Genomic DNA, 13,208 nt, shown 5'->3' on the forward strand with positions numbered 1-13,208 from the left:
ACTGACTTCACTGTAAATGACTTCATTTTATATTTATATTTTATCATATTCACCCCTCTTTTATCCTCTCACCCCACTTCCACTAACCCCCTTCCACTTCCCAACTAGTCTCCCATACACAATGAAAATAAGGTTGCTCACCTTAATTAAGAGCATGGGTGAGGAATATTTACAGAGCACAGGCACCTTACCAGTATATGCACCACTGAAGAAGACATCTCTAGCTCCCTAGAAACCATTAACTGTGTATAGATCCTTTTTCAGAATGACTGTCAAGTTCTGGTATCAAGGTCAGGCTGGCCTCACCATAAGAATGCCTGTCTTCAAGGCCAGCACTGCATCCCTGCCAGGATTCACTCCCAAGTGTTCTACTCTGCAGCTCTTATAACTGGCTTCCTCTCAAGCCAGCCCATTTGTTCCCTAGTTCTTCAACCCATATGGTCTTCCTGGTATTGTGCTATATTTGTCCTTGTAGGCAGCTGTTCGGGAAGATTCCCAAAGATGCCCGCTCCCCGGCTTCTCACAGTTGGGCTGGGAGGGGAATATTCTTTGTGTGTGAAGGTATCTTCTCTCTCTCACTCTCTACTGCAAAGGCCCTGACCCCTTCTCTCCCTGTCCAGTGTTACAAAAGCTCCAAGGACCGGCAGCCACACCTGAGGCTGGCACTAGATGTCTGCACCGTCATCTACGTGCCCAAGGACAGCAGGCACAAGCGACATGAACTGCGCTTCTCCCAGGGGACCACAGAGGTGTTGGTGCTGGCACTGCAGAGCAGGGAGCAGGCGGAAGAGTGGCTGAAGGTATGCCAGACACACGGGGGAGCCTGCCTTCCTGCCCTTCCTCTCTTACTCAGATGTGCATCAGTGGGCTGGATCCTAACCCTGGAAAGATCAAGCCTTACCTAAGGGAGAAGGAATCAGTGCCTGAACCCAGGTGCCCTATGCATGGATTGGCACATGTCCAGTGGGCCTCAGATATTCACAACAGACAGACCTCATGCTAGAGGCCTATGGCTTTCCAGTTACTGACTTTGCTGTGTTAATGACCTACTGTGGGTCTATTCCTATGTCCTAGAATAGTGAGCTTAATACCTGTGAAGGAAACTGATTTTATTATTAAGCCAGCTAACCCTTTTAATTTAAGAAGTAAAAGAATAAAAAGGGAAAATCCTTTCTTGTTTAGGTTAAAAAGTACCTCATAATGTCCACTCGGGGTCCAGCATCTGCTTCTTTGTGGTGACTCAGAATCATGAAATTACCATATATTGAGTACGCACTGTGCCAAAATCTTCATATACATGGCCTCGTAAACGAGGCCCTGGGGTTGTTGTTACTTATGTTCAAAGGTGGAAACTGAGGCAACCCAGAGAATCTAAGTAACTGCCAGACTGTCAAGTTATTGGGGCAGGATTTGAGGCTAAGCAGATCTGCTCAGAAAGCAGGCATGGTGGCGCAGCAACAACAAGGGAACCGGTGGCACAAGGATTGGGTTCAGGTCCCAGACCTAAACACACTGGCTATGGAATCGTCTGCAAATAACTCTACTTTCCTGTGCCTCAGTTTCCTCATCTGTAAAACGGTTCTTTCATGGGTTCTAAGGAGCAGCTGGCCCAGTGCCTGCCAGGTGGTAAGTGAACTGTATGGGTCTTTCCCATCTAACGATGGATGGGGACACAGACAATGCCACCCCCAACCCTTTCCAGCCAACCCTCAGTCCTTCTAGTCCACTGGACACCTTGCTCTCCCCTCCTGCCTTCCTGTTGGAACAATGAAACCAAGGCCCTCCCTCGGCCCTCCCTTCCTTCCTGTGATAACCAGCTCTTCTATGGAATGTTTGTCCTCATCTCTGCCTTTGTGTCGGGAGGGGAAGGAAGGGAGAGAACTTGCCCGCCTGCTGGGGAGCGTCTGCCTCCAGGCTCTACATGGGAACCCTCAGCTCAGAGTTCAAAGGGATCTGCCTGAACATCATCATGGCCTGGCTCAGGGCTTACAACCATGGGTAGGGGGCAAGCAGCCACACACCCTGTACTTGGGTTCTGGCTCTGCTGTCCCCTACCCGTGGATTTGGGTCCCTGAGTCACAGCATCCTCATTTCTAACTTGGTAATTATGGGCTGCCACGGGGATAAATGCTATCATCTAGGTGAGGGGAAAGTGGTGACTTTTTTAAAATTTCATCATCTTCATTCTTACTCCTGTGACCTTTAGAAAGTGAAGGGATGCCACTGGATCTCAGTTTCCATGTCACTGAAAGAAGACTGATAAAGTTCCCTGCAGTCACAGAAGCAGGCCCCTTACCATTGTGAGACTTCGAGATTCACATCACCCTCTTTATCCATGATCTTACTCCCCTCAGACCACCCAGCAGAGGGCCAGCATTCTTACATTACAGGTGTAGAAACTGAGGCTCAGAGCAAGGGCATGGCTTTCCTAAGACTGCACTACTAATCAGCAGTGAAGCCAGGTCTAGTACTTCTAGTCCAGTGTGTTCTCCATCCAAGGGGCAGACACAAGAAAAAGCCTTTGTAGACCCTGACATATCCAATAAGCATGCAAGTGGTTACTTCAGCCCTTCTCTGCCTCCTGGTGGCCCCAGTCCTCTTCACAACAGCCCCAACCCTATAACCCCCAGTCATGCTTTGTCCCTAGAGCTTCCCTGTGCTCCTGTCTCCAGCTGTATGTCCTCTTCACAGGTCATCCGCGATATCAGCCGGCCTGTCATGGGAGCCGAGGGCTTGGAGGCCCCCAGATCTCCAGTCTTCCTGTGCAAGCTGGACCTAGACAAGGTATGTCTATCTCCAGTAGTTTCCTTTTGACCAGGCAGTAGACAATCACATGTTCCACCCCAGGGACAAGTGGTGAAGCCAGGCCCCAGCCTGTGGTATCATACAAGCTGAGCAACAAAGTGGTAGGTTCCTGTCAGTCAGACTTGAGTCCCTAGAAGAGGGAAGATATGTTTTGGTTCTCAGTGTCAGTCCACAGTTAGCTGGCTGCATTGCTATGGGCCTCAGGCTAGGTTGAACATCATCATGGTGGGAAACATGGGATCAGGCAGTGCAGCTCACCATATAAAGGAAAGGAAGGAGAGAGGGAAACAGAAAGGGCCAGATATGTTTTCCCAGGGCATACCCCCAGTGATACTTCTCCCAATGAGGCCCTGTCTTCCACAGTTCCACCACCTCCGAATAATCTATTCAGATTTTTAATGTACCCATAAATAAATCCACTAATGAAGAACCCTTATGATCCAATCATTTCTCAAAAGGCTTACCTGTGAACTGCTCTGTGGGAGACCAAGTTCTCCATGCCTTAGAAGGATGCTTCGTATCCACCTATAACAGCGGTGCTGTTATGCATCTACTGCGTTCATGAATGCACAAATGAGTGCCTAGGCCCAGCCTTCAATAAGACAGGAAAGAGTGGCTCGCTCTGCCAGGACAGAAAGAGGCCATAGTTGGTCCGTGCCTTAGAAACTCTCCACCAGAAAAGGCAGGTGCCTGTATAGAATTTGAGTGAAGCAGGCATTGGTCAGTTAGTCAAGCCTGGGGTAACTGCATAGTAATACCAAGTAACGTGGGTTACAAGAGGACTCGAGCAACCATCCCTAAGAACATTATGGCTCAGGAGCAGGTTGAGGCTAACATATCTGGACTAGGGCTCTGTGCCTAGTATCCTTGCAAATACTTTACTTTCTGCAACAACTCTTGGAGGAGGTGCATTTTCAGAGGAGCGAGTCGCAACACCAAGTCCATAGGAAATATGGAACAGAGCTAGCTAGCCAGGGTGTACACCCACACAGGCTTGCTCTTCGGGACACTGCTATTGCAGTACAGCATCCTGAGCATTCACTGGGCAGGTCTTTAGAGAGGATCTACCCAAACCAGGTCCTGTGTGGCCCCCCAACCCTATCATGCCTACAGCACTGGTCAGGCAGGCGTGAGTCCAGAAAAGTCACACTGATTTATACCTGCCTCTCTGGGTACAAGCTAGGAGAGGACAGCACCAGGTTCCCGAAGAGTGTATAGGAAGGTTCAGGAAGGTTCCTGAAGAAGTGACTCCTCAGATGAGAATGAGAAAGCAAAAAAGAAGACAGGTGGGGCTAGAGAGATGGCTCAGCAGTTAAGAATGCTTCCTGCTCTTCCAGAGAACTTGAGTTGATTCCCAGCACCCACATCAGGTGGCTCACAACTGCCTGAACTTCAGCTCCAGGGGACAGCATGCCCTCTTTTGGCCTCGGCAGGCACACACATATAATACACTCACACAGACACATAAAATAAAAAACATACATATTTAAGAAAGATGACAAAGGGGTTCTAAGCAGCAGGAAGAGGCACTAGAAAGGAGACATGAAACTGCAAGTGGCCCATGTGGCTTGGCTCAGAGGTGGAGAACTTATCAGCACTGTTCAAGCTGGTCCTGACACTGACAGGAGGCAGAGCAGGGCACTCAGGGTGGCTGGAGGGGCTGGAGTTAGGGAAGATGTGTGCCTGTGCCAAGCCTTAAAGCACATACAAGAGTGATTGAGCTACAGTGAGTCAAAAGGGGACAGCAGAAGCCAAGGCCTGAGGTCAGAAACGGACATGGAGTTCAGATCTCTGGTGCCTAATGGATGCTGATGGAGAAGCCCAGCCCTGCCCTCACTTAGCCTTTAGGAAAGCAGCTTTGGAAGAGGGGTGTGCGTGTGTGGATGCACACTAGGGGGTAAGTTCTGTGGTGTAGTTCGAAGGCTATGTGAAGCAACAGCAGAGAAGGCTGTGCAGTGGCATTGCCTCCCGTGGTTGAGTGAACAGGGCATGGTGACTGAAGTGATTACAGTGCTATTTTTGGTGGAAGTAGAGCTGGAGATGTATCGGTGGATCCCTCTCCATGGAATCAGAAGATTGAAATGCTATTGCTGAACTAATTCACAGTGCTCTCGACCGTCCTCTGTGTTTGTGTCCCGTCTTGTACACACTGTTACAGAATGAATGGTTTCTGTTTCAAAACCAGCAGATGAGATTCTAAACACTTTTGGCTATTCATCCCATTTCTGGCAGGTATCCTTTTTTCCAGCCCTTTAGAGATTAAGGAGAACACAGAACCTTCCTTTCTTGCCCCCCCCCAACCCTGTAGTACTATCCTTATCATAAATCATCCCTTGGTCTGTTCTGGGGGGTCCTTCACAGCACATGCTGAAGAAATGTCATTCTATCTTCTTGAGGGTATGGGTGTCATTTATTCCCATCTCAAGTCCAAATGGCCCAGGTTAGCTTCTTGAAGCAAGGTGACAGCACATCACACAGTGTTAGAACCCGTGGAAGCTGCTGGCCTCATAGTTTCACCAGGGCTAGCTTTCTGCCCCACAGGTGCTTTCTCAAGTGAGGTGAGAAAACCCAGCCTTAGGGAAATGGATTTTCCCATGTTCCCATAGCTAATAAGCAGCAGTAGAATCATAATTTCTTCCATAATATCTGTTCTACCTCCTTTGTAGCATATTAATGAATTAATGACAGTATGATTGGTCCACATTTACTATGGCTGGCAACAAAGTTGTTAGCATGGTGTGTGGGGTGTACGTGTATCTTTATCCTCATCATCCTCTCATCCAAGGTAGAAACGTAACGGACTTCTGCAGGTCATCTCCCAGCTCACCCCATCTCCTCCATCCTCACTATCATCTTGGTTCAACCACTTCTGAAGCCTCATCCTTGACAGGTTGTCTTTTATCCAGTTTGCCCCCTCTTGCCTATCTCCACAGTGCCACTGGATTATATTCACATCCCACTTAAATGTCCTCCCAGCTCCCTGTCACTTGCCAAATACAGTGTATATGGTCCAAGACATTGTCAATGTGCTATAATTAGTGATCCCCCTCCCCAGAAGAGTATAACATGACCATACTAAAGTCATTGCTTTCTTGCTGATAATACTGTACTGGTGTAGCGCCAGGCATATGGTTGTTCACAGTGTTTGGTAACTAATTATCCTGTGCTCGGGGACCCGGGGGAAGATTGAACTGATAAAAGAGACCTTCTGAGTATCCCCCTGATGTGAGGCTATGTCTTTCTGCAGAGGTTGTCCCAAGAGAAGCAGAACTCAGACTCCGACAGCCTGGGCATGAGTGACAGCAATTCTACCCTTGGTCGCAGGGAGGCCTGTGAACATGGTAGGAGCCTCCACCAGTCTATGCTCGAGAATGTCAAGGCTAAAGGGGGCCTTGCCCCCCATAACAGCTCCCAGGCAGAGCAAATCCTGGGGATCGGAGTAAGATCACTGAGCCTGCCATTCCTAGTTCCTGTATGCAGGATGCAAGAGCTTCCAGGAAGGCCAGGGATGGGTGGAAGTGGGGCTCTGGACTCTCCCCAACCACCGTGACCCACCTCTGCACCACAGGCAAAGGGAAGAAGAATAGCCTGGCTGAGCTGAAGGGCTCCATGAGCAGGGCTGCAGGCCGCAAAATCACCCGTATCATCAGCTTCTCTAAAAAGAAGGCACTGGCCGAGGACCTACAGACATTTTCCAATGAGGAGGAGGTTCCATGCTGTGGTAGGTATTGGCTCAGGGTGGGTATTGGGGCTGACATAGGAACCTTCATGCCTCAGCCCCCTGGCACTTGCCTCTGGATTGCTAGGCCCCCCACTCCAGCAACATCCATTGCTTATAATCTCTTTACTCCCATGGGATCTTATACCCAGAGAAAGGAGAAGCCAGCTGACCCTCAGATCTGTTATCCCATGCTCTCAGTCACTGCCCATCCCTCAGCCTGTTTCCTCTGCTAAAATAAGAGATTAACTCATTTCATAGCATTTAACATGCCAGGTACACTGGGCTTGGTGCTACATACCTGTAATTCCATCTCTAGGAAGGTGGAGGCAGGAGGATCAGGAGTTCACAATGGGTCATCCTTGGCTATATAGTAGTAAGTTTGAGGCCAGAGGCCAGCCTGGGCTACATTGGACCCTATCTCAAAAATAAACAACAAAGGCATTCCATGTGTATTAGTTACAATCCAGTCTTATAAGGAAATCGGGATAAAAATAAACGTTTAAGTACTTCTTAACATGAATGCATTCAATGTGAGTAAAAAGTGTTTTGAAAAAGAAGGGCATAACTTTCTTCATTTAAATGCTGTGGTCCATGTACTGCAACCCAAAAGAAAATCAGCCGTTTTTAAAGGAATAGAGGTGTGGTTCAGTGGCAGAGCATTTGCCTAGCCTGTGTGAGGCCCTGGGTTCTACTACTAGCGCTGCAAAAAAATGAAGTAAAATCATCTATTTTGAATACACAGAAATATTCTAGTAGTATAAAAGCACATGATAATAAATATTTGTGAGCATTGAATCAAAGAATGCTATGGTTTTAAAAAAAATAAAAAGATTAAATCTAAAATGCTCAGAGGAAATTCCTAATTCCATATGTGGCCAGATTTATAAATCTTTACTGAGCTAGATGATGGTGCTCCCACTCACTGCCGCTAGGTGTCAGCACAATCCATTAGTTTCCATCTTTTAGTAGTGTCTTTTGTACATCCTACCAGTTCCATCACATGTGGTCCTGAGGCTGTGCAGCAGAGATGCATGAGCGGCATCATCAGTATGTGCTCACAGCTAGGCAGCTGAGACTCGGAGATAATGCCTAAGGTCATAAGCCTTCCCAACTAGAGTGCATAGGTCGTGTGGCTGTCCCTTAGGGCCTTTGTCTAGAGGACTATGGGAAGTCATGCCACCATCTCCCCTCCCAGGCTACCTGAATGTGCTGGTAAACCAAGGCTGGAAGGAACGATGGTGCCGCCTCAAGTGCAACACTCTGTATTTTCACAAAGACCGCATAGACCTGAGGACCCATGTGAATGCCATTGCTCTTGGGGGCTGTGAGGTGGCCCCAGGCTTTGGACCCAGACACCCATTTGCCTTCAGGATCCTACGTAACCGGCAGGAGGTGGCCATCCTGGAGGTGAGAGGGGAGGGTTCAGGTAACCCTGCAGTGGTGGTCTTGTTGGGTGGACGGAGGCTTGCTATTACATTACAAGAACTTGAGGGGAAGACCCAACAGGACTATCAGGTAACCTAAGGGATACCTAGATATATTGGGATTTCAAATAAAGAAAGAATCACATTTTTTAATATTTATTATTTTTAATTTTTGTGTATGAGTGTATTGCCTGCATATATATAAGTGCACCCATGTTGTGCAGTGCCCTCAGAGGTCAGAAGAGGGCATCAGATTCCCCTGGAACTGGAGTTATGGATGGTTGTTAGCTGCCATGTGGGTGCTGGGAATCAAACCCAGGTCCTTTATAAGCAGCCAGTGCTCTTAACACTGAGGCATCTCTGCAGCCCTGGAATCATATTTTTAATACAAGCATATTCCATGCAATTTTGAGGGCACATCTACACCAAAAGGTTATTTGTTGTTTATCTGAAGTCCAAATTTAACAGAACATTCTGTGTTTTTATGTCCTAATTCTGGTAGCCCTAATTCTAGAGCCAAGGTTTGTTTACTCTCCATGGTCCCAAGTCTGAAAGACCTCTCATGTGGTCTAACTGGGATCTGAGTCTAGAATTTTCTCTAAAACCTTCGAGTCTTCCCAGCAGGGGTCATCCACCCTAACAGAGCCACTGCCTTTCAAGGTGCCCCTCCTAGCAAGCACGCTAGTCTCTACAAAGAGCTTCTCACATTAGATTTAAAAACCTTTAGCTTGGGGCAGAAGAGGTGGTGGCTCAGTTAAGAGCACTGGCTATTCTTGCAGAGGACTTGGGTTCAGCTCCCAGCACCTACATGACAGCTAATACCCATCCAAAACTCCATTTCTCGGGGGGTCCAACACCCTGTTCTGGCTCCATAGGCATTGCATGCACATGGTCACTTATATACATGCAGGCAAAACACTCATATACATAAAGAAAAATAGTAAATAAATAAATAAAATTTTAAGAGCTTTCAGATCCACGAAGGCAGCAGCCATGCTTTTATGCAACTTTTATTTCTTTTAGAGCTGTGCCTGGTACCCAGCACACACTATGAGCCCAACATCACATGTTGAACAATGGATGGGTGGCACTTACTTGCTGTCTTTCCTATCTGCTAGCACTGCCCTCCTCACTGAGATCCCACAAAACATACAGACACCCCTCCAGGTAACAGCCTTTTGGCTATTGAGACTTCGAAGTGCTGACACTGGAGGAAAGTTCAAATGCCAGTCTCCCCACATTACAGACAAACAAGCCAGGGTGGCCACATGCTTTCTGAGGATCCCTATAGCCTCTTGGTCTCCTCCCAGAACTAAAACCCAGCCTCTGTCTTGCTCCCAGTACCCACTGCCTCTCTTGATTCTTTGATTCCAAGAAATACTGTCTCTGCAGCGTTTTGAGTCTTCTAGAAAAAGCAAACAAATGCTTTCTCTATTTCCTTATTCAGGTTTATCATTTACCAGCTAAGGTGATAATTGTATCAATGCTCTTTAAATCCGAATTGAGCTGGGTACAGAGGTGCACACCATTAATCCTAGCGCTTGGGAGGCAGAAGCAGGCATATCTCTGTGAGATCAAGGCCAGCCTGGTCTGCATAGCAAGTTTCAAACCAGCTGGGGAATTACAGGGAATTCCTGTCTCAATAATAAAAATCAGAATTACATATTTAGTTGACTGGCAATTTTTTGGAAATTTTCCTACAGAGTACTATGATGATTTGTCAATTGCAATTATAAGAAAAATTAACTTTTATATTGTTATATAAGCAATAGCCTCCTCTAATTATGATATACTGTTTTTGTATAGGTATAGATATATAGATATAGATATACACACAAGGCCCTGGATTTGATCCCCAGCATAGAGGAAGAAGAAGAGGGACTAAGGATGAAGTTTTCAAATATTTCAGAGAAGACCTAAAATGTTTTTACTTTCAAATGTTCAGTTGTAAAAGTACAGAGGGTAGAGAGTGAGGACATGCTGTCTTAGAAGCAGTCAGGGAAGGCCCCTTGGAGGATGTGGCTTTTGAGCAGATTCTTGTGTAAAGGAAAGTAAGGAACCTCAGGTTTCTGGATGTGTGTCTAGTCTCCTTCTTTCATCCCTCAATACTGGATACATAATAGGTACTTACAAACATTTATGAGTTTGGCTGAAATGACCAGGCAGCCAGAAGGTCTCAGAGTGAAAGTGAACTCTGCTGTGCCTCCTCTCCTCAAGGCAAGCTGTTCCGAGGACATGGGCCGCTGGCTTGGACTGCTCCTGGTAGAGATGGGCTCCAGAGTCACCCCAGAGGCACTGCACTATGACTACGTGGATGTGGAAACCTTAACCAGCATCGTCAGCGCCGGGCGCAACTCCTTCCTGTAAGGATGGCCCCACAGCCTATAGCTGCCTGTGCCTTCTGGCCTCAGCTCCATCCCCAGACCTCTGTGTGCAGCCTTGAGCACTGGGAGCAAAAGGAGGGCAAGCTCAGGAAGACTTCTTTCCTTAAGAAACTAGGGTGGGGCCTCCTTCATCCAGCACGGGAATGCCTAGCCCACTGTTTGCCATCCTGGAGTCCTCTGACTCATAAAGGATGGTAATGAACCACATGTTGCTGGATGGTTGTGAGGCTCAGGCACATCCCACCTATGCATCCCTCACACAGCACACGACCTTCCAACCTACTTTAAAAGCTGCTGCCAGAACCAAATGACAGTAGACAGGAAACCAGTGTAAGCCAAAAAGTGTCACTAACATCACTGTGCCTTTCCTGTTCTAGGTATGCAAGATCCTGCCAGGATCAGTGGCCTGAGCCCCGTGTCTATGATGAAGTTCCTTATGAAAAGGTGCAGGTATGGTCCATTCAGGTGGCACAGCAACATGGCAAAGGCCATCCTACTGTTACTTCTCTTTCTCCTTCACTGTCCACTGTATCCTTTGCTTCAGATAAATTGCCTTCAGGAGCCTTCCTGCTTTCAGCAGCATGCCCAGTGCCTTCTCCTGGATGGGGCAGAGCCCTCACATCTAGAAAAGAGAGAATGAACCAAACTTCAAGGACATAGCATGTCCTTGGGCCAGGACACTGCATGAACAGTCCTAGATAACACACTGACTTCTCACTTCCATGACTGACCCCCTTTTCTAGAAACTTTCCCAGTCCACCCTTCCGTTGGCAAGGTCTTTCTTCAGACAAAGATGAAGGAGTGGATGCAGAGAAACTAGTAGCCAGGCGGCTTAGCACTTGAGATGTAAAGGTTGGGAATGAGAGGCCAGGTGAACTGGGGATTGCTTCTCAAGCCCCACCTCCAGCTCCACCCAGATGTGGGTATGCGGGTCTCCCAGGAGTGTTGCAAGAACAAAATGAAGTGATTTGTGTAAGGAAAAGGAAATGAGCACAGTGCCTGAGAAGTGGGAAGTTCTGTACAGAGAAGTAAGCAGTGCTGTTTTCATAAGACAATGGTTACATGGCAGCATTCCATCACACCAGGCTTCCTAGGCTCAGGCTGGACCTGGAGCATTGGCGATGCTCTTAAAGGACAAAGATACAGCCAGTTTAATAAGCTGTACCACTTCTACCGTTTTCTCCTCTCATCATTGACATTGCTTTCCTCCTCTTTCCCCACCCCCAGCAAGTGCTCCTGCTTAGGGTTTCCTTCTTTTGCCTCCCACTGAAAGGTATGAGAGTCAAATGATACTGCTAATGAAGGTGGTCTATAAACTATAGAGTGCTGCACAAGTCTACAAATGCAAGGCCAATGCCTCAGAGGTGCTGGGCAGAAACCCCTGCCTGAATGTGGAAGCCTGCTCTTAACCTTCATCTTCTGTCCCCCGCCCAGGATGAGGAGCCCCAGCGCCCCACCGGGGCCCAGGTGAAGCGCCATGCATCTTCCTGCAGCGAGAAGTCCCATCGAATGGACCCGCAGGTCAAAGTCAAGCGTCATGCCTCCAGTGAGTTCCCTGTGGCCTGCCTTCCTGCTAAGGGGAGTTGGAGGGAATGCATGGCAGAGGTCTCAGCACCAGATTTCTCCAGGGCTCAGGGAGGAAAATAAGTAAAGCAACATGTCAGGAAATACCCTAAGAAAAGTAACAGAGTAGCTATGTAGCTCAGGGCAAGAGTGCTTGCTAAGCTCTGCCAGCAGCTCTGCAACAGAAACAAAACAAAAGTAACAACACAAGCCCAGTAATAAAGGGCAGATGGTAGGTGACCCTGCAGGAAAATGGAGAGACTAGAGTGCTTGGTCCTGACTCTAGAGGTAGGGGGACCCACACAGCATTTACTGATTACTCAAAAGAATTTTTAATATTGCATGTATATTATGTATGTAGCAAACGTATGTTTATATGTGCATATTTATGCATATACCTGTGTATGTACCTGTGTGGGAGGGGTAAAAAGGGGGAGGGAGAGAGAGAAAGAGAGAGAGGAGAGACAGAGAGAGAGACTGTCTCTGAGCATATTTTTTCCAGAAGCCAACTATTTGTGGTTTCTGATCTGGATAGTAAGTGGAAAACCAAACCCCTCCACACTCCCTGGACAGGGTCTCCAGAAGAATTGTGTGGCAGCCTGCACTCTGCCTTGTATCCAGGGAACTTTTTGAGTTGCCTGGTTGCCGTGCTGCATGCTAAGCTGCATGCCAGGCAACTCCTGTGAGTTCTACCTGATCTCCAGCACTAGCCTCTACTCTGCTGGGACTGTCATGAAGCAAACCATCTTCCTACAGGACAGCCTGAGTCAAGAGTTTTCCTTCCTTCCTTCAGGTTTCTTCCACCTACACGTGGACAAAGTCAAGTTCTATTCTGAAGTCTTCAAAAAGCAAACTGCTCTTCTGTTCCCTAGCACCATTTCATTAATCGAAACCATCACTCCTGGGACTCAGGAAATCTGTTCTCTATGCTTTCTTTGATTACACTACTAAAGTTTAACTTTTTAAAAAAGTCCTTTCCCCTCTCTGATCTGAGTTCCCTCTCAGTGACTAGAGGGATGTGTAACATTTTTAATTAGCCACCATTGTTGGCACTGGAAATAAGGGCCTTAGAAAAGCTTGTTTAAAATTGGAAAACTGAGCTGGGCCTCATGGTACATGGCTGCAATCCCAGCATTCAGGAGGTAGAGGGAGGAGAATCACTGTCAAGTCCAAAGCCAGCCTGGTCTTTATAAGTGAAAAGGCTAGCCAGGGCTACCTAGTGAGACCCTGTCTCACACACACACACACACACACACACACACACACACACACACACACACACGGGGCCCGAAAAGGGGGTGAGGGGGAAAG

General features: G+C 47.6%; 1 protein-coding gene across 1 annotated transcript in view; it reads left to right on the forward strand.

Annotated features, from left to right (window-relative positions):
* Afap1l1 (actin filament associated protein 1 like 1) overlaps positions 1-13,208 on the forward strand; it is a 45,921-nt gene that overhangs the window by 20,298 nt on the left and 12,415 nt on the right. The window contains exons 8-15 of the mRNA XM_029565829.1: positions 621-800; positions 2,692-2,784; positions 6,053-6,146; positions 6,374-6,526; positions 7,722-7,933; positions 10,168-10,313; positions 10,712-10,784; positions 11,769-11,880. Of these exons, the coding sequence (XP_029421689.1) occupies positions 621-800; positions 2,692-2,784; positions 6,053-6,146; positions 6,374-6,526; positions 7,722-7,933; positions 10,168-10,313; positions 10,712-10,784; positions 11,769-11,880 (1,063 nt within the window). The remainder of the gene's footprint in view (positions 1-620; positions 801-2,691; positions 2,785-6,052; positions 6,147-6,373; positions 6,527-7,721; positions 7,934-10,167; positions 10,314-10,711; positions 10,785-11,768; positions 11,881-13,208) is intronic.

This window comes from Nannospalax galili, unplaced genomic scaffold, assembly GCF_000622305.1.
Source record: "Nannospalax galili isolate Female #2095 unplaced genomic scaffold, S.galili_v1.0 scaffold19, whole genome shotgun sequence".
Classification (NCBI taxonomy): Eukaryota; Metazoa; Chordata; class Mammalia; order Rodentia; family Spalacidae; genus Nannospalax; species Nannospalax galili.